This window comes from Mugil cephalus, chromosome 23 (assembly GCF_022458985.1).
Source record: "Mugil cephalus isolate CIBA_MC_2020 chromosome 23, CIBA_Mcephalus_1.1, whole genome shotgun sequence".
NCBI classification, from domain to species: Eukaryota; Metazoa; Chordata; class Actinopteri; order Mugiliformes; family Mugilidae; genus Mugil; species Mugil cephalus.
In genome coordinates, this window is record NC_061792.1 from 14,204,466 (window position 1) to 14,228,986 (window position 24,521).

The 24,521-nt window shown below is 39.4% G+C and overlaps 1 protein-coding gene across 7 annotated transcripts; it reads left to right on the top strand.

Moving 5' to 3' along the window:
- The first annotated feature begins 1,533 nt into the window (after positions 1-1,533).
- On the top strand, positions 1,534-24,450 carry LOC125000721. Of its 7 annotated transcripts, none has more exons than XM_047576356.1 (16): positions 1,534-2,233; positions 2,345-3,980; positions 4,072-4,347; positions 5,862-6,061; positions 8,282-8,486; positions 10,287-10,763; positions 13,306-13,746; positions 15,547-16,020; positions 21,288-21,551; positions 21,671-21,925; positions 22,017-22,262; positions 22,373-22,630; positions 22,737-23,039; positions 23,125-23,394; positions 23,499-23,582; positions 23,726-24,450. In XM_047576356.1, exons 1-16 carry the CDS (start codon positions 1,870-1,872, stop codon positions 23,790-23,792), a joined length of 5,820 nt encoding a protein of 1,939 aa, XP_047432312.1. In that variant the 5' UTR covers positions 1,534-1,869; the 3' UTR covers positions 23,793-24,450. The 7 variants fall into 7 exon arrangements, with proteins under 7 accessions (XP_047432312.1, XP_047432313.1, XP_047432314.1 ...); XM_047576357.1 differs by having other exon boundaries at positions 1,538-2,233; positions 5,862-6,266; positions 8,046-8,486; positions 10,287-10,383; positions 13,403-13,746; XM_047576353.1 differs by having other exon boundaries at positions 1,547-2,233; positions 5,862-6,266; positions 8,046-8,486.
- Positions 24,451-24,521: the final 71 nt, after the last annotated feature.

The following is a 24,521-nucleotide window of genomic DNA, read 5'->3' on the forward strand; positions in this document are numbered from 1 at the left end:
CATCTCCCTGCTGCAAAGAGGTAAGCTGTTAGCAACATGAACTTTTTGATAGCTGTTAGTGATGCCTCAGTACCAGATTGAATGTTAATCTCTCCAGTCTTTTCTCCTGAATGTTATATCACAGGAGAGACTTGAGGGAATTTCATTTTATATCCAAAAAGGGAATTTCGTCATTTCAATCATTTATTTGGAATAAACATTAAATTGATCTCAAATATGCAAAACGCATGCTGCAATTTTTGACAACATTTCTCTCAACAAGAGAATTTTTTTCTCCTGTTCTCAAGTTTTTACATTTTATATCTAAAAAGTCAAAGGTCAGCTGGTCAATGTGACATTATTCTGTACTTCAATCTCTCTCCATGTATTATATAATATGAATTTGGACAGCTACAGATTTAAACTGTAACTTCACTGGTTGATGGATGTATTCAACCAGGAGTCTGTAGCCTGTGTGTCACATTAATGATAAATTTTCTTTCAATCTCTCAGGATTTTATCAAGACATACATTTTATTTAATAAGTGTATTCTATAAACGTAATCAATGTTGTTCTTCTGTCAGGAGTCCAGACTCTGTGGAACCTGAAGCCAGTTGTGTGTCCTTCAAGAGTGACCACTCAGCTGATCTCTTCATTGATTTTAAAAGAAAACATCCTTCTTCTGCAAAGCTGTAAATTTGTTAGAACATGAACTTTCTGATAGCTGCTAGTGATGCCTCAGTATCAGGTTGAATGTTAATCTGTCTTTTTTTCCTGAACGTAATGTCACAGGAGAGTCTTGAGGGAATTTCATCAGATTTACAACATTTCAACATTAAATTGATCACTTGTGCACTGAGACTGAAAGCTGTTAGTGATGCCTAAGAACCAAGGAGAATGTTCATCTGGTCAGTCTTTTTTTCCTGAATGTAATATCTGACAGACGCCTTGAGGGAAGTCACCCAGAATAAGCAGTGATTTACTGTAAGCCTTGATGTAAGACTGGTCAATAGCTTCTGTAGGAAAATGTACAGGTGATACAAAGACTGAAATTCTTCACTTTGAAGAGTTTCGCGTTTTATTGGCCTCTAAAGAACAACGGTCTGCTGCAAACAGGTTAACATTTAGTATCATTTAGTATCATTCAACCATTGCGATGCACTCTGGTATTTGTGGTATCAATGCAGCATACATGAGGGCCAATTAGATTTGATAGATAATACATCAAAATTGGCCTTAAGTTTGACATGTGGGCCATAGGGTGACAGGGTTAGACCAAACTTAGCTGTCAGAGAGGAAGTATTCCTCCTGGCTGAACAAAATTGTCTGTCGATGGCTGGAAGAGCTGTAATAGTGTGTGCACCTCCTTGACATTTGCATACAGCAGATCAAGAGGCATTCCTTTTAACATGATCACGTATTAATTTTATTTCAGGGACCCTAATTTGTTTTTTAACTTGCGTCTTGTAGACGTTTTTTAACTCATGACCCTTTCTATATTTGACAGTGTCCTTCACTCCTGTGTCACCTGCTCTCTGTGAGTGCTTTCCAAATGATGATGATCACACTCTGTTGTGGTAACATGGTGGACAGAGGAACTGTTGTGGTGGTGTGAGAGATTAAAAGGGATTAATTAACACAAAATAAGACATCAAACTGACAATGACACTATGTTCTTGTGGTTTTGTTATGTTTTTCCTATTGTTTGTTGTGGGGTAATTCCGGAGGCACTGAACAGCTTAACGTAGTTAGTTGTCCATTGTCTTTGAGGTATCCTTGCTTGAACTGAAATACATTAATCGGGTTGATGTTAACCTATAAATATTTAACCTGATGTCTTTTCCTCCAGATCAGCGAAGCTGCATCTGTGAGCAGAACACACAGAACTAATGGCTTGTACGACACAGTCTGCCTTAGATTATGTCAGGAGTGCCAGAATCCACCTTGTGGGAGAGTTCAAGAATCTCTCTGTGATTTTGGAGAACTTGTATCAGAAAAATGTTCTCAGTGATGAAGAAGTCAGCAAAATACAAGCAGAGAGGGATGACTATGATAAAACAAGAAAAATACTGGACTCAGTTATAAAAAAGGGGGAAGCAGCCTGCTACGAGTTACTCAGGATTATTGACACAACGAGAAAGAGGACCTTAAAGAGTGATGCTTCCACTGAGGCCAGGAAGTTTGACCTGCATCACTGGATCAGCTGCTTTTCTTTCAAGGAGGACCCGCAAGGGGATATAAACAATTTACAAGGTAGGAGTCAAAATTCTTACTGAAAATGGGTCACATTTGCCATTAATTTTGTTACATTTATAACTTTGTTGTATTTTTTTTTTATTTATTTTTATATTATATATATTTTAGGACCAAAGTCATGCCACAGATACCAGGCCAAGCTAAAGTCAAAAGCACGGAGGTTATCAAATGAGTTTTGGATGACAAGTAGAAAACTGTTTGCAGAAAAGAAGCTGGATCTGTCGTACACTTCACTTGTATTAGATACACAAGACAATGTTTCTCCATCTAAAATAAAGAAATTTAAGAGAAAGAAAAGCAAAATGATTCGCCCTAAAAAGCTCAGGACATACATCCCTGAGGACAAAGCAGAAATTTCCCCCAGTGACCTACTGAAAACATATAAGAACATAGTCTTGGTTGGGAAGCCTGGAATCGGAAAGACAGCTCTCACTCATGAAGTGCTGAGACTCTGGGCAGAAAGAGACAACAAGGAGTTAGACTACATGTTTTACTTTGATATGAGAGAAACATCCAACATCACAGCAGCCAGGAGTTTAGAGGAGCTTCTTTTCAATGTGTCCATTGGACCAGAAGAAGGGGCTGAAGAGGTCTTAGACGATATGAAGAGGAACTCTGACAATGTGACAATCATTTTGGATGGAATCACAGATCTCTGTTCATCAGTGGTGAAGAGACTTGTAGAGAAAGACCTTCTACCTGATGCAAAGATCATCTTAACATGCAGACCAGCTGACGAGGAAGACTTCTTTTATGGAGACTGTGTCAGAGTGGAGGTGAAAGGCTTTAGTGAGCAGACAATCAGATCATACTTATCTGCAGCACTCGGTGAAGAACAAGAGAAGATTGTGACCAACCTGGAGTTGGTGACTCTTTGCCATGTCCCAGTGTATGCACTGATGGTGGCTGCCTGCTTCTCATCAGGAGGCTCTCCACAGCCGTGCACTGAGACGGAAATCTACATCAATATTGTTCGTCACTGTCTTCAGATAAACAGCAACAAAACAAAGAACAAAGATCTCAATTCGTTCATCAGCACCAACAAGAACGAAATACTGTCTTTGGCTGAGGTTGCTTTTCTTGCCACCCGAGGAAAAACTGTGAACCTGACTGAAGTGTCCTGTGAAGACAGCTGTGTCCTTTCCTTCCTGAAACCACTTCTTATCAAAGCCGCCTGTACTGAAACAGAAACAATATACGCCTTTCTACATTACACAGTGCAGGAGTTTTTTGCAGCTCTGTGGCTGTTGAAGAATCCTGATCAAATCAGAGATGTGTTAAAGCAGTGTCTCACTGAGGAGATGAGACACATGAAACATCTGATCCCTTTCATGTGTCGATTGTTGAGTGAGAGGAAACCTACTTTGATGAGGCTTCTGATTCCAGCTGATGATCTCAAAAATACATCTGACTGGTTCTTAAAGGAGATGATAACCACATTTTCTCCTGGTCTAAAGAAGCAAGGTGTGGATGACTCTGAGGACAGTGGGCTCAATGTCGACATACTGTTCTTATGTCAGTGCTTGTATGAGTCCCAGAGTCCTGAGGCATGCATCTACCTTCTGGACAGACTGGACTACCAGCTTGACCTCAGTGAAGAGAGTCTGGACTGTTCCCCTTGCTGTGCTCTGGCCTATGTGCTCAGTCAGCATAAGGAAAGGAAAGCACAGCTGAACCTAGAGGATGCAACGATATCAGAGCAAGGAATGAGACAACTGTTTGGATGTCTGGAAAATGTCCAATGGTAGGACTCACTCTACTGCTTTTAAACTGAGAATGACACTAACTCTGGATTAGTTCAATAACCAGATAATGGGCTCTTCTTTTCTTTCTAGGTGTGACCCTCTGCCACAGCAGCTGTGGAAGATTTTCCTTCTCAGTGACAGACAGATGGACTATGTGACCTTGCTTGGTAAAGCTGGAAATCAGCTACACCTTCCAGTTGAGGGTAAAAGACGTCTGTTTGACAGAGCTGTTGAAGTCATGCAGAGAATGACTAAGAAGATGAATAAGAAGGTGAATGTCTGTCTGTACGGGGACAGAGTGACTTCTGTCTGCCAGAACCTGTGTGAGTCCCTCTTACAGGCACTACCGTACATCAGCTCGCTCAGGTAAGATTTTACTTTAGAGTCATAATTATTCCACAACCTCTTACCCAGATTCAGTCTGTCCATCTGTTATAACAAGTCTTTAATATTAAGCTGTTACTGAAGTTACATTATATTTTGAAGAATCAAACTAGCCTCACTGTGATGGATGAATAATATTGGGACTGATTGAGCCATTTAAAAGATCGTTTCTGTATGTAGGAGGTGTCTCTTGTGGTTGTAGATGTTTGAAGAAAACAACAAATGATACAAGTACAACAATGACAAACAATGAACACAACTGAATTTTAATCATAATGATGTTCTTGGAAGGTGTACAGCCCTTTAGGGGACGATATTCAAATGTTGAATCTTTAAATAATTTGTAATTTGATAATTAAAGTTGTTGCCAGAGATTTCTAAAAGGAGCTGACTGTGAACATGACTGTGACTCTGTGTTAACACCATAATGAACTGAGAACCTGTCCAAGGTGTTGTCTACCTCTTACCCAGTCCCAGCTAGAATAGAGTCCAGCTCCACCAGTAAAGTGTCTCTAGGTGATGGATGGATGGATGATAACAGAGGATGTAGCTGCAGACATGAAACCCATCACAAACACTGACATGACACTGAAACAGTAGATACAAGAGCAGCTTTTACAACAAACCTTATTATTTTCTTCAATATAATTGTTGATTTCATTTTCTCATCCCTCAGATTTTAGTCTAATAATGTGCTGCTCTTTCCTATATATTATATGTTGTCCATTGTGGAGGCTGTCTCTCAGTAGCTCAGGTTTTCTGAGTTAATGGTTTGATCCTCGTCACATGACACTGAACAACAAGTTGGTCCCAGTGGAAACAGTGTGTGAACGTGTGTGTGTGTGTGTTTGTCAAAATGAGTGATGTGGTAACATGATAGATACTCTATTGAAAAACTGGGCAAAGCAATAACTGATAAAATCCAGTGATTTCAAAACTAGAGTCGTACTAACACATTTCCAAGAACTAAAAACCATCATGGACTAAAGGGTAAATGTTCTTTCTACCTAGAGTTACTCAAACCTCTGTACAGTCACAATGTCACATGACCCACTCCTTCAGACAAGCACACACATTTAAACAGGCCAGAGTGACAAAACATTAGGTACACTAGTGAATGTATTTTAATGGAACAGGCCTGCACTAAATCCTCTATCATCACTGTTGATCTGGACAAAGTGTCAGAACAACAATATTTAAACTTTGTCAACATTTTTAGGATGTAGTTTGTGGTTTCACACCTTGTGACTATAAACAGCTTTGAATACTAATTGTTGAAAGACCATTTACTATTTAGTCCATGATGGTTTTTAGTTATTTGAAGTGTGTCAGTGTTACTCTAGTTTTGAAATCACTGTATTTTAACAGCCTTTGCTTTACTCATTTATCATGTTGGATACCACATCTTGAACACTGTTCATTTTATTATCAGACAGTATTTTAGGACATGTTATCAATCACATGTTTTCTGTTTGTTTAAATGTTTGTGATTTCAGTTTTAACTCTCAGACATCAGAACCTTCAGAAGAAACCAGAGTCTTTGGGAATCTGTTCTGTGCAGCAGCAGAGAGAGAAAATCAGACAGGAGAGAAGATAGTGGAGCTGTTATCATCAGTCTGCAGATACAAAACATTCCCTCTGAAACAGAGATGGTGTGATTTCCTCCTGGACCTGTACTCTGACAAGACTGAAACAGGTCTGAGACTCCTTCCATCATTACAGTCAGTTTTCCAGTTTCCTACAGTCTGGTCCATAGACCTCTCAGAGAGAAAGACCTCCATCCTCCTGGAAGTGATGAAACTCCAATCAGAGAAGAAACCAGTGGAGCTGAGAGGCTGCTCACATGAAGAGAGTGAAGTGAGGAGTTTCCTGCAGTGTCTGCCTTATATCTCACAGCTCAGGTATGTTAGTTAGCTCTTCTACATTTTAATTTAAACAGGAGTTTATTTTTTTTTTCCATTGTATTGCACTGATGTGTGAAGATATGTTTGTGTGAGCAAATGGGAACTCAAACAGCTTTATAGTCAAAGAAACATCTCCTGTGACTGTAAAGATCTTTTAGTACCAATATGTAGAAAATCACTATATAAAAGCAACAACATTTACCATTACCAGTAGTAGTATAATAGTCTGAATTACCAAGCTAACAGGCTAATGCTAACATGAGAGAACCTGACTGCAGACGTCTCAATACTAATGTAACGTCACAGAATAATCTCCAGGTCAAACTCTGCTTCCTAAAACTTATTTGCTGCCTCCACAACCCAGTTAAAAATCTATTCAACAAAACTAGTGATGTAGTTAAGTCGTGTTTGGTCCAGTCAGAACCTCCTTTGTTACAGAGTCCAGACTTTTCACCCTGACTCCTGAATAGAGATGTAACAACATGAAAACTTCATATCATCATTATTGTGACCAGAGTTATCATGGTTATCATTATTATCACAGTATTGTTGAAATGTGCTCAAAATAATCAAAAAGTACTGATACACACACTGAAATCATTTGAGCACATTTTATTTAGAAATAAACAAACAAGCACAATGAACTTGAGGTTGTAGCAGCCATAGCATCACTGTGTTTACCTGCTGCACGCCCACTGTGTTTATAATGGAAAAGCAAATATATTATTATTATTATTATTATTATCTGACTGAGACACACACATTAACGTTACTCCTGTAAAAACAAAACATGTTTCAATGTTTCCTTTAGGATTTGTTTCTAACACAGAATGTTTTATGGTTGTTTGTTGTTTATTTTAAGGATCCCATTAGAAGGATGTTAGAATATTCATATTCATATTAGAAGTGGAGCAGAGCTAGTGCAGCTGGAGAGGAAACAGACCAAACATGCATAATTAAGTGTCAGCCTTGGTACACAACAGAAACACATGTTGTTCTGCTGCTACGTGTCGTGTCAATAACATGTATTTTTACAGGAGTAACGTTAAGTAACACTTCAAACTTCAGTTTCCTTTATTGATCAACTATAGTTTGACAGATAAACTATGACATTCTCCTCTATTCCTAAGTCCCCACATCCTGCATTCAGCTACTAGTTAGCTACTACTAGTGCACTCGCTGTGTAGTTGTGGGTGGTGTTCATGGAGATGATACAACCAGAAATGAGTCATATCATCATGACTTATTCCGTACAGTAATCAGACACGGTCTAAATGAAAATAAGAATCTGAATGTTAATACTAACCATCAGGAATTTTACCACAGTTTATCATGAAATCTTTACCTCCCTACTCCTGAACATCACTCAATCAGGGGAGACACATAAATATTCAGTGTGGTCACATGAGGAGAGGCAGCTTTTTGATACCATGTTTGTCTTGTTCTCAAATACAAATGATTTTAAAACTATTTGTTCAAAATCAGTATTTGTACAAAAACACGTTATTTGTGTCTTTCTGAATACTGTATTCAGGTTCAGCTCCACCACTACTCCAGAACATTGAAGCTCAGTGACAACAACACACACATGTTAACACCTCCTGATAGAAACACAACAACACTTGAGACAAGAATGAAGAAACATGCAGTTAAAGTGCAGTAATTTCATTCTCTCCAGGACAGACATGTACTAGATGGAGTCCATCAGTAGTGTGTGGTTGTATTTATGCAGCTGACATCAAATCATCTCTAAATGTTTCCTTCTTATTGTTCCAGGTTTGATCCTCAGAGTTCAAACCTTGAAGAACAAACCAAGTTCTTGTTTAATCTGTTCTGTGCAGCAGCAGAGAGAGAAAATCAGACAGGAGAGAAGATAGTGGAGCTGTTATCATCAGTCTGCACATATCAAACATTCCCTTCAGATGAAGATTATATGGATGATGATGATAAATATCCTTGTGACTTCCTGCTGGATCTGTGCTCCCATGTGAAGGACTATGAGACTAAAACAGGTCTGAGACTCCTTCCATCATTACAGTCAGTTTTCCAGTCTCCTATAGTCTGGTTCATAGACCTCTCAGAGAGAATAACCTCCATCGTCCTGGAAGTGATGAAACTCCAATCAGAGAAGAAACCAGTGATGCTGAGAGGCTGCTCACATGAAGAGAGTGAAGTGAGGAGTTTCCTGCAGTGTCTGCCTTATATCTCAGAGCTCAGGTAAATCACTTCTTCTTTACATCATCAACTCTACACAAGAAGAGATGTGCTCTGAAAACAAGTTGTGGAAATATTTCAAGCTCCATTCATTCTAACATCATTGAACTATTTCAGATATTCCTGTGATGTTTGTTCATTATTTCTTTTATTATTATTATTTATTTTTATCGGACTGGTTTAGCTTCTTGTTGTCTTAAAGTGTTAGATTTTCTGTCCATGTATGATCAGTTTATCAAATTAAGTCTTTATGGAATACTGGACTTACTGTTTTCATCTTCAGCATTTGGTAGGGGCACAGCTGTCTGTTTTGTGGTCATAATTTTAAGTAATGATCCTGAAGAGAGATGAGAGAGATTTTTAATTGTTCATCTTGTGCATAGCTTTCATCATTCATTGCTGACATAGCATTCATAGATTAATGCTTAAATGCTCTTTTTCCATTCAAATCAACCCAAACATGTTGTACTTAAACAAACACCCATGTCCACACAGCAGACAGACACATCAAGCATGGTACAACAAGTAGCCTAAAACCTTACAATCAGTACTGCATAAAAATTTTAAAAGTTAAGAAAAACGGTTGCATATGTAAATAGCTGTTTAGGGGCAATACTGATATTGTAATACTGAATACTCCACATTTCAATACTGTGAGTAAGCTTATTTACTTTCTTCTACCCTAATAGCTAGTACATTAATAGAGTGCTGCTACTTCCTGTCAAGGGGGACAGGACAACAACTAACATTAGGTGACCCTTGCATTTTTTTTTCTTCTTTTTGTAAATTGCTGGCCATAACCGTCCATCATGGCAGTGGACAGAGCCACGTGCGCCGTCGCACTCGAGTCGGTCACGGCGAGTGGAGTGGAGTCCAGCTCAGCGTGCAAACTAACGAACGTGAAGTAATTAACCTAACAATGTTACCGTTTTTACGTGTCAAACTTAACGGTAGACCAACGTACCAGGGAGACACTTGAACAGCAGCTAACATTTGCATAAGTTAGCGTTAGCGTCAGATTTATGCAGTAGTCATGTTCTGAAGCTAATGTTAGCACAGGTCGGTCTCACACAAAGTAACACCATTGTTCAGTAACAGCAGTCATTTACTGGTCATGTTATGCTTATATCATTATCTGCTCCACTTACCACTGTCTTCTCACTACCAGATTGATAACTCCTCTTCATTTTCCCTCAGCTTCTTTTCCATTGCAGTCTATTAACATCAAACAGGTTAACTTGAGGTGGGATTGACATGGGGCCCCGTTCAGGAGGTTTCCTACTGAGATGATGTCATTGCAAATCGCCCATTGTTGTTAATTTTATTTAAACCTTTATTTTTAACAGGGAGACTGGTTGAAAAACAAGCTGACTTTTTCAGTTCTCTCTGTCATTGTTTTTTCAAACTTTTTTTTTTTTTTTTGTAAATATATGTATTTTTGAGACATTTCGGTACATAAAACAGCCCTTGGGCGCCAACTCTCCCTGGGCCAGGGGGCCCCAAGCAGTTGCCTGCCTTGCCTGTTCACAAGCTGCGTGTCTGTCTGTGGCAGCTGTGGCTGAGTTCAGCGCCCCTGTCACCTGTTTGCTGGTCTCTGACCAATCACACTGTCCAAAAGTTCGAACGACGTGTATCCCCACGTCCAGCTCCACTTTGCCCCACCTCTATTTTGCTGTCTCTATATTCTTTCTTGAGTTTTATTAGGGACAGACATGTACTAGATGGAGTCCATCAGTAGTGTGTGGTTGTATTTATGCAGCTGACATCAAATCATCTGTAAATGTTTCCTTCTTATTGTTCCAGGTTTGTTCCTTGGAGTTCAGATCCTCATCAACAAACCAGGTTCTTGTTGAATCTGTTCTGTGCAGCAGCAGAGAGAGAAAATCAGACAGGAGAGAAGATAGTGGAGCTGTTATCATCAGTCTGCAAGGATGAAACATTCTCTTTAGATGAAGATTACATGGATTATATGGATGATGATGATGATGATGATGATGATGATGACAAGAAAGATCATTGTGACCTCCTGCTGGATCTGTGCTCCCATGTAAAGGACTATGAGACTAAAACAGGTCTGAGACTCCTTCCATCATTCCAGTCAGTTTTCCAGTCAGCTCCTACAGTCTGGTTCATAGACCTCTCAGAGAGAAAGACCTCCATCCTCCTGGAAGTGATGAAACTCCAATCAGAGAAGAAACCAGTGGAGCTGAGAGGCTGCTCACATGAAGAGAGTGAAGTGAGGAGTTTCCTGCAGTGTCTGCCTTATATCTCACAGCTCAGGTAAATCACTTCTTCTTTACATCATCAACTCTACACAAGAAGAGATGTGCTCTGAAAACAAGTTGTGGAAATATTTCAAGCTCCATTCATTCTAACATCATTGAACTATTTTCAAATATTTATGTGTGTGTCCTTGTCATCACTGATATATTTCCTCATTGTGACTTTCTCCTCATGGACTCATCTTTCAGTTATATTTCCTCTCTGGTCTGTTTCAGAGGGAAACATTGTTCTCTTTACTCCACTATATTTATTGGACTGGTTTAATTGCTCCTTGTCTTGAAGTCTTAGATTTTCTGTCCATGTCTGATCAGTTTATCAAACTGAGTCTTTATTATAGATTCAACAAATCAACAAGAGATCAAATAAAGTAGCTGATTTTGGTTTTCAAAACGCTGTTATTTAATTTAAATCATTGGTGTCATGATTTTTGATTTAAAATCTGTATCTTCACTAAGTAGAAAGGTTCAGTATTTCAGTCTCTTCCTCCAGAATAGGGCTGTGCAGACCATCCAGTGTGTTTGTATTTGGATAAAATTCATAATAGGTCTAAAAATCCATTTCTTTTTTAGTTACATTTCTAATTTAGGATTTGTTAGTGTAAAAATAAATATTCTTCAGTTATCCATTCTAATAATTCTGGATGTACATGTGATATTGATGGTTTTACATTAAAAGCAGCTAGTAGAGGTGATTCAGGCTGACTTGAAGGGGCAGAACATGACTGTGATGATGATTTGGTCCTTGTGTCATAACAGAGGAGACTATGGCTCAGTAGATAGAGAGGTTAGAGGTTCCATCCCCACAATGTGACACATGCTGAAGTGTCCTTGAGCAAGACACTGAAAATCCAGTTGTTTCCATTGTGTGACACTGGTGTGTGAAAATGTGTGTGTGTTAATGGGTCGATGTGTCTGTGACCGTAAAGATCTTTTAGTACCAATATGTAGAAAATCACTATATAAAAGCAACAACATTTACCATCACCAGTAGATAATAGTCTGAATTACCAAGCTAACAGGCTAATGCTAACATGAGAGAACCTGACTGCAGACGTCTCAATACTAATGTAACGTCACAGAATAATCTCCAGGTCAAACTCTGCTTCCTAAAACTTATTTGCTGCCTCCACAACCCAGTTAAAAATCTATTCAACAAAACTAGTGATGTAGTTAAGTCGTGTTTGGTCCAGTCAGAACCTCCTTTGTTACGGAGTCCAGACTTTTCACCCTGACTCCTGAATAGAGATGTAACAACATGAAAACTTCATATCATCATTATTGTGACCAGAGTTATCATGGTCATCATTATTATCACAGTATTGTTGAAATGTGCTGAAAATAATCAAAAAGTACTGATACACACACTGAAATCATTTGACCACATTTTATTTAGAAAAAAACAAACAAGCACAATGAACTTGAGGTTGTAGCAGCCATAGCATCACTGTGTTTACCTGCTGCACGCCCACTGTGTTTATAATGGAAAAGCAGATTTATTATTATTATTATTATCTGACTGAGACACACACATTAACGTTACTCCTGTAAAAACAAAACATGTTTCAATGTTTCCTTTAGGATTTGTTTCTAACACAGAATGTTTTATGGTTGTTTGTTGTTTATTTTAAGGATCCCATTAGAAGGATGTTAGAATATTCATATTCATATTAGAAGTGGAGCAGAGCTAGTGCAGCTGGAGAGGAAACAGACCAAACATGCATAATTAAGTGTCAGCCTTGGTACACAACAGAAACACATGTTGTTCTGCTGCTACGTGTCGTGTCAATAACATGTATTTTTACAGGAGTAACGTTAGGTAACACTTCAAACTTCACTTTCCTTTATTGATCAACTATAGTTTGACAGATAAACTATGACATTCTCCTCTATTCCTAAGTCCCCACATCCTGCATTCAGCTACTAGTTAACTCACCTTGCACTCGCTGTGTAGTTGTGGGTGGTGTTCATGGAGATGATACAACCAGAAATGAGTCATATCATCATGACTTATTCCGTACAGTAATCAGACACGGTCTAAATGAAAATAAGAATCTGAATGTTAATACTAACCATCAGGAATTTTACCACAGTTTATCATGAAATCTTTACCTCCCTACTCCTGAACATCACTCAATCAGGGGAGACACATAAATATTCAGTGTGGTCACATGAGGAGAGGCAGCTTTTTGATACCATGTTTGTCTTGTTCTCAAATACAAATGATTTTAAAACTATTTGTTCAAAATCAGTATTTGTACAAAAACACGTTATTTGTGTCTTTCTGAATACTGTATTCAGGTTCAGCTCCACCACTACTCCAGAACATTGAAGCTCAGTGACAACAACACACACATGTTAACACCTCCTGATAGAAACACAACAACACTTGAGACAAGAATGAAGAAACATGCAGTTAAAGTGCAGTAATTTCATTCTCTCCAGGACAGACATGTACTAGATGGAGTCCATCAGTAGTGTGTGGTTGTATTTATGCAGCTGACATCAAATCATCTCTAAATGTTTCCTTCTTATTGTTCCAGGTTTGATCCTCAGAGTTCAAACCTTGAAGAACAAACCAAGTTCTTGTTTAATCTGTTCTGTGCAGCAGCAGAGAGAGAAAATCAGACAGGAGAGAAGATAGTGGAGCTGTTATCATCAGTCTGCACATATCAAACATTCCCTTCAGATGAAGATTATATGGATGATGATGATAAATATCCTTGTGACTTCCTGCTGGATCTGTGCTCCCATGTGAAGGACTATGAGACTAAAACAGGTCTGAGACTCCTTCCATCATTACAGTCAGTTTTCCAGTCTCCTATAGTCTGGTTCATAGACCTCTCAGAGAGAATAACCTCCATCGTCCTGGAAGTGATGAAACTCCAATCAGAGAAGAAACCAGTGATGCTGAGAGGCTGCTCACATGAAGAGAGTGAAGTGAGGAGTTTCCTGCAGTGTCTGCCTTATATCTCAGAGCTCAGGTAAATCACTTCTTCTTTACATCATCAACTCTACACAAGAAGAGATGTGCTCTGAAAACAAGTTGTGGAAATATTTCAAGCTCCATTCATTCTAACATCATTGAACTATTTCAGATATTCCTGTGATGTTTGTTCATTATTTCTTTTATTATTATTATTTATTTTTATCGGACTGGTTTAGCTTCTTGTTGTCTTAAAGTGTTAGATTTTCTGTCCATGTATGATCAGTTTATCAAATTAAGTCTTTATGGAATACTGGACTTACTGTTTTCATCTTCAGCATTTGGTAGGGGCACAGCTGTCTGTTTTGTGGTCATAATTTTAAGTAATGATCCTGAAGAGAGATGAGAGAGATTTTTAATTGTTCATCTTGTGCATAGCTTTCATCATTCATTGCTGACATAGCATTCATAGATTAATGCTTAAATGCTCTTTTTCCATTCAAATCAACCCAAACATGTTGTACTTAAACAAACACCCATGTCCACACAGCAGACAGACACATCAAGCATGGTACAACAAGTAGCCTAAAACCTTACAATCAGTACTGCATAAAAATTTTAAAAGTTAAGAAAAACGGTTGCATATGTAAATAGCTGTTTAGGGGCAATACTGATAGTGTAATACTGAATACTCCACATTTCAACACTGTGAGTAAGCTTATTTACTTTCTTCTACCCTAATAGCTAGTACATTAATAGAGTGCTGCTACTTCCTGTCAAGGGGGACAGGACAACAACTAACATTAGGTGACCCTTGCATTTTTTTTTTCTTCTTTTTGTAAATTGCTGGCCATAACCGTCCATCATGGCAGTGGACAGAGCCACGTGCGCCGTCGCACTCGAGTCGGTCACGGCGAGTGGAGTGGAGTCCAGCTCAGCGTGCAAACTAACGAACGTGAAGTAATTAACCTAACAATGTTACCGTTTTTACGTGTCAAACTTAACGGTAGACCAACGTACCAGGGAGACACTTGAACAGCAGCTAACATTTGCATAAGTTAGCGTTAGCGTCAGATTTATGCAGTAGTCATGTTCTGAAGCTAATGTTAGCACAGGTCGGTCTCACACAAAGTAACACCATTGTTCAGTAACAGCAGTCATTTACTGGTCATGTTATGCTTATATCATTATCTGCTCCACTTACCACTGTCTTCTCACTACCAGATTGATAACTCCTCTTCATTTTCCCTCAGCTTCTTTTCCATTGCAGTCTATTAACATCAAACAGGTTAACTTGAGGTGGGATTGACATGGGGCCCCGTTCAGGAGGTTTCCTACTGAGATGATGTCATTGCAAATCGCCCATTGTTGTTAATTTTATTTAAACCTTTATTTTTAACAGGGAGACTGGTTGAAAAACAAGCTGACTTTTTCAGTTCTCTCTGTCATTGTTTTTTCAAACTTTTTTTTTTTTTTTGTAAATATATGTATTTTTGAGACATTTCGGTACATAAAACAGCCCTTGGGCGCCAACTCTCCCTGGGCCAGGGGGCCCCAAGCAGTTGCCTGCCTTGCCTGTTCACAAGCTGCGTGTCTGTCTGTGGCAGCTGTGGCTGAGTTCAGCGCCCCTGTCACCTGTTTGCTGGTCTCTGACCAATCACACTGTCCAAAAGTTCGAACGACGTGTATCCCCACGTCCAGCTCCACTTTGCCCCACCTCTATTTTGCTGTCTCTATATTCTTTCTTGAGTTTTATTAGGGACAGACATGTACTAGATGGAGTCCATCAGTAGTGTGTGGTTGTATTTATGCAGCTGACATCAAATCATCTGTAAATGTTTCCTTCTTATTGTTCCAGGTTTGTTCCTTGGAGTTCAGATCCTCATCAACAAACCAGGTTCTTGTTGAATCTGTTCTGTGCAGCAGCAGAGAGAGAAAATCAGACAGGAGAGAAGATAGTGGAGCTGTTATCATCAGTCTGCAAGGATGAAACATTCTCTTTAGATGAAGATTACATGGATTATATGGATGATGATGATGATGATGATGATGATGACAAGAAAGATCATTGTGACCTCCTGCTGGATCTGTGCTCCCATGTAAAGGACTATGAGACTAAAACAGGTCTGAGACTCCTTCCATCATTCCAGTCAGTTTTCCAGTCAGCTCCTACAGTCTGGTTCATAGACCTCTCAGAGAGAAAGACCTCCATCCTCCTGGAAGTGATGAAACTCCAATCAGAGAAGAAACCAGTGGAGCTGAGAGGCTGCTCACATGAAGAGAGTGAAGTGAGGAGTTTCCTGCAGTGTCTGCCTTATATCTCACAGCTCAGGTAAATCACTTCTTCTTTACATCATCAACTCTACACAAGAAGAGATGTGCTCTGAAAACAAGTTGTGGAAATATTTCAAGCTCCATTCATTCTAACATCATTGAACTATTTTCAAATATTTATGTGTGTGTCCTTGTCATCACTGATATATTTCCTCATTGTGACTTTCTCCTCATGGACTCATCGTTCAGTTATATTTCCTCTCTGGTCTGTTTCAGAGGGAAACATTGTTCTCTTTACTCCACTATATTTATTGGACTGGTTTAATTGCTCCTTGTCTTGAAGTCTTAGATTTTCTGTCCATGTCTGATCAGTTTATCAAACTGAGTCTTTATTATAGATTCAACAAATCAACAAGAGATCAAATAAAGTAGCTGATTTTGGTTTTCAAAACGCTGTTATTTAATTTAAATCATTGGTGTCATGATTTTTGATTTAAAATCTGTATCTTCACTAAGTAGAAAGGTTCAGTATTTCAGTCTCTTCCTCCAGAATAGGGCTGTGCAGACCATCCAGTGTGTTTGTATTTGGATAAAATTCATAATAGGTCTAAAAATCCATTTCTTTTTTAGTTACATTTCTAATTTAGGATTTGTTAGTGTAAAAATAAATATTCTTCAGTTATCCATTCTAATAATTCTGGATGTACATGTGATATTGATGGTTTTACATTAAAAGCAGCTAGTAGAGGTGATTCAGGCTGACTTGAAGGGGCAGAACATGACTGTGATGATGATTTGGTTCTTGTGTCATAACAGAGGAGACTATGGCTCAGTAGGTAGAGAGGTTAGAGGTTCCATCCCCACAATGTGACACATGCTGAAGTGTCCTTGAGCAAGACACTGAAAATCCAGTTGTTTCCATTGTGTGACACTGGTGTGTGAAAATGTGTGTGTGTTAATGGGTCGATGTGTCTGTGACCGTAAAGATCTTTTAGTACCAATATGTAGAAAATCACTATATAAAAGCAACAACATTTACCATCACCAGTAGATAATAGTCTGAATTACCAAGCTAACAGGCTAATGCTAACATGAGAGAACCTGACTGCAGACGTCTCAATACTAATGTAACGTCACAGAATAATCTCCAGGTCAAACTCTGCTTCCTAAAACTTATTTGCTGCCTCCACAACCCAGTTAAAAATCTGTTCAACAAAACTAGTGATGTAGTTAAGTCGTGTTTGGTCCAGTCAGAACCTCCTTTGTTACGGAGTCCAGACTTTTCACCCTGACTCCTGAATAGAGATGTAACAACATGAAAACTTCATATCATCATCATTGTGACCAGAGTTATCATGGTTATCATTATTATCACAGTATTGTTGAAATGTGCTCAAAATAATCAAAAAGTACTGATACACACACTGAAATCATTTGACCACATTTTATTTAGAAATAAACAAACAAGCACAATGAACTTGAGGTTGTAGCAGCCATAGCATCACTGTGTTTACCTGCTGCACGCCCACTGTGTTTATAATGGAAAAGCAGATTTATTGTTATAATTATCTGACTGAGACACACACATTAACGTTACTCCTGTAAAAACAAAACATGTTTCAATGTTTCCTTTAGGATTTGTTTCTAACACAGAACGTTTTATGGTTGTTTGTTGTTTATTTTAAGGATCCCATTAGAAGGATATTAGAATATTCATATTCATATTAGAAGTGGAGCAGAGCTAGTGCAGCTGGAGAGGAAACAGACCAAACATGCATAATTAAGTGTCAGCCTTGGTACACAACAGAAACACATGTTGTTCTGCTGCTACGTGTCATGTCAATAACATGTATTTTTACAGGAGTAACGTTAGGTAACACTTCAAACTTCACTTTCCTTTATTGATCAACTATAGTTTGACAGATAAACTATGACATTCTCCTCTATTCCTAAGTCCCCACATCCTGCATTCAGCTACTAGTTAACTCACCTTGCACTCGCTGTGTAGTTGTGGGTGGTGTTCATGGAGATGATACAACCAGAAATGAGTCATATCATCATGACTTATTCCGTACAGTAATCAGACACGGTCTGAATGAAAATAAGAATCTGAATGTTAATACTAACCATCAGGAATTTTACCACAGTTTATCATGAAATCTTTACCTCCCTACTCCTGAACATCACTCAATCAGGGGAGACACACAAATATTCAGTGTGGTCACATGAGGAGAGGCAGATTTTTGATACCATGTTTGTCTTGTTCTCAAATACAAATTATTTTAAAACTATTTCTTCAAAATCAGTATTTGTACAAAAACACGTTATTTGTGTCTTTCTGAATACTGTATTCAGGTTCAGCTCCACCACTACTCCAGAACATTGAAGCTCAGTGACAACAACACACACATGTTAACACCTCCTGATAGAAACACAACAACACTTGAGACAAGAATGAAGAAACATGCAGTTAAAGTGCAGTAATTTAATTCTATCCAGGACAGACATGTACTAGATGGAGTCCATCAGTAGTGTGTGGTTGTATTTATGCAGCTGACATCAAATCATCTCTAAATGTTTCCTTCTTATTGTTCCAGGTTTGTTCCTCAGAGTTCAGATCTTCATCAACAAACCAGGTTCTTGTTGAATCTGTTCTGTGCAGCAGCAGAGACAGAAAATCAGACAGGAGAGAAGATAGTGGAGCTGTTATCATCAGTCTGCACATATCAGACATTCCCTTTAAACGGGAGAAACATAAAGGATGATGATGATAAGAAATATCAGAGTAACTTCCTGCTGTATCTGTTCTCCCATGTGAAGGACTATGAGACTAAATCAGGTCTGAGACTCCTTCCATCATTCCAGTCAGTTTTCCAGTCTCCTACAGTCTGGTCCATAGACCTCTCAGAGAGAAAGACCTCCATCCTCCTGGAAGTGATGAAACTCCAATCAGAGAAGAAACCAGTGGAGCTGAGAGTCTGCTCACATGGAGAGAGTGAAGTGAGGAGTTTCCTGCAGTGTCTGCCTTATATCTCACAGCTCAGGTATGTTAGTTAGCTCTTCTACATTTTAATTTAAACAGGAGTTTAGTCTTTTTTCCCATTGCATTAAACTGGTGTGTGAAGATGTGTTTGTGTGAGCAAATGGGAACTCAAAAATATTTATAGTCAAAGAAACATCTCCTTTGACTGTAAAGATCTTTTAGTACCAATATGTAGAAAATCACTACATAAAAGCAACAACATTTACCATCACCAGTAGATAATAGTGTGAGTTACCAAGCTAACAGGCTAATGCTAACATGAGAGAACCTGACTGCAGACGTCTCAATACTAATGTAACGTCACAGAATAATCTCCAGGTCAAACTCTGCTTCCTAAAACTTATTTGCTGCCTCCACAACCCAGTTAAAAATCTGTTCAACAAAACTAGTGATGTAGTTAAGTCGTGTTTGGTCCAGTCAGAACCTCCTTTGTTACAGAGTCCAGACTTTTCACCCTGACTCCTGAATAGAGATGTAACATGAAAACTTCATATCATCATTATTGTGACCAGAGTTATCATGGTTATCATTATTATCACAGTATTGTTGAAATGTGCTGAAAATAATCAAAAAGTACTGATACACACACTGAAATCATTTGACCACATTTTATTTAGAAAAAACAAACAAGCACAATGAACTTGAGGTTGTAGCAGCCATAGCATCACTGTGTTTACCTGCTGCACGCCCACTGTGTTTATAATGGAAAAGCAAATTTATTATTATTATTATCTGACTGAGACACACACATTAACGTTACTCCTGTAAAAACAAATCATGTTTCAATGTTTCCTTTAGGATTTGTTTCTAACACAGAACGTTTTATGGTTGTTTGTTGTTTATTTTAAGGATCCCATTAGAAGGATATTAGAATATTCGTATTCATATTAGAAGTGGTGCAGAGCTAGTGCAGCTGGAGAGGAAACAGACCAAACATGCATAATTAAGTGTCAGCCTTGGTACACAACAGAAACACATGTTGTTCTGCTGCTACGTGTCGTGTCAATAACATGTATTTTTACAGGAGTAACGTTAGGTAACACTTCAAACTTCACTTTCCTTTATTGATCAACTATAGTTTGACAGATAAACTATGACATTCTCCTCTATTCCTAAGTCCCCACATCCTGCATTCAGCTACTAGTTAACTCACCTTGCACTCGCTGTGTAGTTGTGGGTGGTGTTCATGGAGATGATACAACCAGAAATGAGTCATATCATCATGACTTATTCCGTACAGTAATCAGACACGGTCTAAATGAAAATAAGAATCTGAATGTTAATACTAACCATCAGGAATTTTACCACGGTTTATCATGAAATCTTTACCTCCCTACTCCTGAACATCACTCAATCAGGGGAGACACACAAATATTCAGTGTGGTCACATGAGGAGAGGCAGATTTTTGATACCATGTTTGTCTTGTTCTCTAATACAAATTATTTTAAAACTATTTCTTCAAAATCAGTATTTGTACAAAAACACGTTATTTGTGTCTTTCTGAATACTGTATTCAGGTTCAGCTCCACCACTACTCCAGAACATTGAAGCTCAGTGACAACAACACACACATGTTAACACCTCCTGATAGAAACACAACAACACTTGAGACAAGAACGGAGAAACATGCAGTTAAAGTGCAGTAATTTCATTCTATCCAGGACAGACATGTACTAGATGGAGTCCATCAGTAGTGTGTGGTTGTATTTATGCAGCTGACATCAAATCATCTCTAAATGTTTCCTTCTTATTGTTCCAGGTTTTATCCTCAGAGTTCATATCTTCATCAACAAACCAGGTTCTTATCGAATCTGTTCTGTGCAGCAACAGAGACAGAAAATCAGACAGGAGAGGAGATAGTGGAGCTGTTATCATCAGTCTGCACATATCAAACATTCCCTTTAGATGAAGATTACATGAGTTATTATAAGAAATATCCATGTAACTTCCTGCTGGATCTGTTCTCCCATGTGAAGGACTATGAGACTAAAACAGGTCCAAGACTCCTTCCATCATTCCAGTCAGTTTTCCAGTCTCCTACAGTCTGGTTCATAGACCTCTCAGAGAGAAAGACCTCCATCCTCCTGGAAGTGATGAAACTCCAATCAGAGAAGAAACCAGTGGAGCTGAGAGTCTGCTCACATGGAGAGAGTGAAGTGAGGAGTTTCCTGCAGTGTCTGCCTTATATCTCACAGCTCAGGTATGTTAGTTAGCTCTTCTACATTTTAATTAAGATATGAGTTTAGTCTTTTTTCCACAGTTTGTCTTCTCTGTGTTTCAGTTGTCCTCCAGAGTTCTTCCAGTCTGTGTGTTCTTCCATCTCTGTGAGGTCCAGAGAGGACGTCCATCAGTTGTCGTCTCTGCTGCAGCTTCTTGACTTCAACCTGATCTTAACAGGAAAGTTACGCAGGAAAACCTGTTGTTCTGTGGGGAGAGTTCTCCATCTCTGTGGATCTAAAGTGGATCTCACCCTCACAGCCTTAAAGATGTCAGTCAGAGGAGCCTCCAACCTCTTCAGAAGGACAACATGTCTCCACAGTCTGAGGTTCTCATTAAATGATCCTGTCTCTTCCTCTCATAGCAGCATTTATCTACTGTCCACATTCAACAGTTACAGTTGTATTAATGAATGTTAATATCTTCTCTACTTCTCATTCATTCCAGACTTTCCAACAACATGGTCCCGTTCCTGTGTCAGTGGATCAGAAGAGGCAGACTGGTCTGTCCATTAGTAGTTGAAGAGCTTCATCTTGTTCCTCAGACAGTCCAGCCATCAGACAGATTAATGTTGGAGGTTGTCAGTAGTTTATCTTCTCTGCTCAGATACTGGACAGTCAGACTCTTAGACCTGACTGAGTCCTGCATCTCTGCTCAGTGTCTCATGTCTCTGCTGCTTCATGATGGTCCTCTAACACTCAAGTAAGTATCTTCCCTCAGTCCAGTGACCAACATAAAATAGAAATAACAATTTGAACATAGTTGAATTGATTTCATCTTGTGAACTTTTCAGACTGAGTGAAGAGATTCTCCAGCAGCTTCTGACCCTCGTCCATGAAGTCCAGGACAAACACTTGACGTTGTCCTTGTTGAGTAAAGTTGGAGGAGACCTGAGCTCCTGTCGTCTGGACTGGGAGCTTCTTCACTACCTGCTACAGTCGTCAGATCAGATCATCACTGTGAACCTGAGGAAGAACCGGTTCCTGCAGGAGAACACTACTCGACTGCTTCCCTTTCTGGACAGGATGGTGTTGACAAGGTGCTCATTCAGGGTTCTGGATATTTGACCAGAGACACTTGGTCCTCTCTAGTCTTTATAGGACATGATGCTGTTCATCAGCTGTTAACTTATAAACTGTTTCCTTCCAGGCCCAGTCCCAGCTTTGTGATGACCTCCATCAGAGAACTGTACAGAGCTCAGGCCGGTCTCTCTGTACCAGGTTTACTGAGGTCTTTGGATCATGTGATCAGTCTGAGCTGTAGAGAGCTGGACTCAGTGGACTGTGCTGCTCTGCTCTTCGTCCTCAAACACAGTGACAGAGTGAAGCTGAACCTGCTGTGGACGTCCATACCAGGAGAGGGACTACAGTCCATCCTCTCTGCACTGGACAGAGTCTCTCAGCTCAGGTCAGACATCATCAGTGTCACTAGTGTCCAACACTCTGGACATGAGTCAATTGTCCTCCCTGATAATTATGTGTGTTAATTGTGTAACTTTTATTTCTACCACCAGTGTCGACAGGAATCAGCTGCTGAGGTTCATCCACTGCTGTGCTGCCTCTGACGACCAGCAGGGGGCGTCGTCAGGTCTCCTGAGGACTCTGCAGCACAGCTTGGACCTGTCCTGCTCCTCCTGTGTGGAGACACCAGAGGAGGCTCAGACTGAGTCTCTGAGTCTGACTGGTGACGACTGCAGGGTCGTTTCCACCGTCCTGAGACACAGCAGCATGGACACACAGCTGGACCTGAGACACTGTGAGGTGGAGGACAGTGGACTGGAGCTGCTGTTTCCTGTCCTCGACAGGGTCCATCTGAGGTGAAGACCAGGGACCTGAACCAGAGACCAGCTCGTTCCTTCATGTTGATGCTTCCTAACAGTCTGCTCTGTGTCTCCTGTTCAGAGTCAGTAAAACCGTCCTCCTCCAGCTGGTGTCCCTGGTCCCTGTCCACAGTGAGGAGGACACGGTGAGACGGGCCGTGTCCCTGTGTGGAGCCCTGGGTGGAGAGCTGGATCTGAGTCACAGTAGACTGGACCAGAGGACCTGTGGGGCTTTGGTCCAGATGCTGGAGTTCAGTGAAGGTCTGACGGAGCTGGACCTCAGTCACTGTCAGCTCACTGACCAGCTGCTGCTCCCACTCAGCTCACAGCTGCACAAAGTCCAGGTCCTGGAGTGAGTGTCTGACCCCCTCCCTCCTTCCCCTCTCAGCATCCAGCAGTGTGACATGGTGTGTTACTGTCACAGCTTTGACACTTGTTGTTGTGTTTGTGTTCCAGTCTGAGTCACAACCAGATCACTGATGCTTCCACTGACCTGTTACTGCAGCTGCCCTCCATCAACCCCTCCATCCACACTGTGCGGTGAGCTGACCTCCATCAGTGCTCCATCACTTCACAACCTGCTGCTCAGAGGCTCTCAGACAATAATCTGACAGTAGTTGTATGATTAGTTGTTGTGTTGTTCTGTCCTGAGTGACGTCTGCTCTCTGCTTCACTGTTTCTAGACTCTTCAGCAACAAAATCAAGGACAGAACCCCCTTCAAGAAACACCAGCACTTTGAAATATGGTGAAGCAGCTGTTCTTCAGGTGGTAACGTGATCTTCATCATCAATCAGAGAATCATTGTTTTTATCCGTTGATCATTGGGTGAAATGTTGATTGTGGTGATATTAGTTTAAAAAACTCTAATTATTTCATTTGTATTTTTTAAATGATGATCAGGAGTGTTATATAAGTGATTGTTGATACAAAAATTACTCCAGATTATTCTTTTATGGAACTCTTATCTATGACTGACACCATGTGATGTTATATTTAATTACATCAAAAACAAAGAAAGGGTGTGTTACTAGTTGGTTTTGTGTATTTTTATTTTGTTTTGTTTATTGATAACTGGATTTATTCTAGAAGAATGATCTGTCACTCTCTGGTATCTTTAAGAAAATACTAATTAAAATGTAAATATTTCCTTTTACTTCATATTCATTTTCTCTGATACTTTATTATGTCCATTTGAAAATGTTATATTATTTTACTTCATTATAGTGCTTCATTGACTGTAAACCAGTTCACAACTGAGAAACTTTGTGTCAAAAGCCTTTTTTTGCTTTTAATAAACTGTAATTCACTTTTATTCACTGTAACTATAATAATTGCTCTAAGAAATGAATGTACACCTGCAGAATGCACTCAGTGAGTGTTCAATAAAGATTCAGGTGCTTTAAGCTACTGGCTGTTGTATTGAATATATTATTTGTGACAAAAACAGCTCTGAATGTTAAAACGGTAACAAACTAGTT

Bases quoted from the DNA above. Each gene is read 5' to 3' on its own strand.
- LOC125000721 (XM_047576353.1), top strand. From the start codon at position 1,870: ATGGCTTGTACGACACAGTCTGCCTTAGATTATGTCAGGAGTGCCAGA. The intron at 21,926-22,016 runs GTAAGTATCTTC...TGAACTTTTCAG, and splicing joins GATGGTCCTCTAACACTCAA to ACTGAGTGAAGAGATTCTCC. The intron at 22,263-22,372 runs GTGCTCATTCAG...GTTTCCTTCCAG, and splicing joins GACAGGATGGTGTTGACAAG to GCCCAGTCCCAGCTTTGTGA.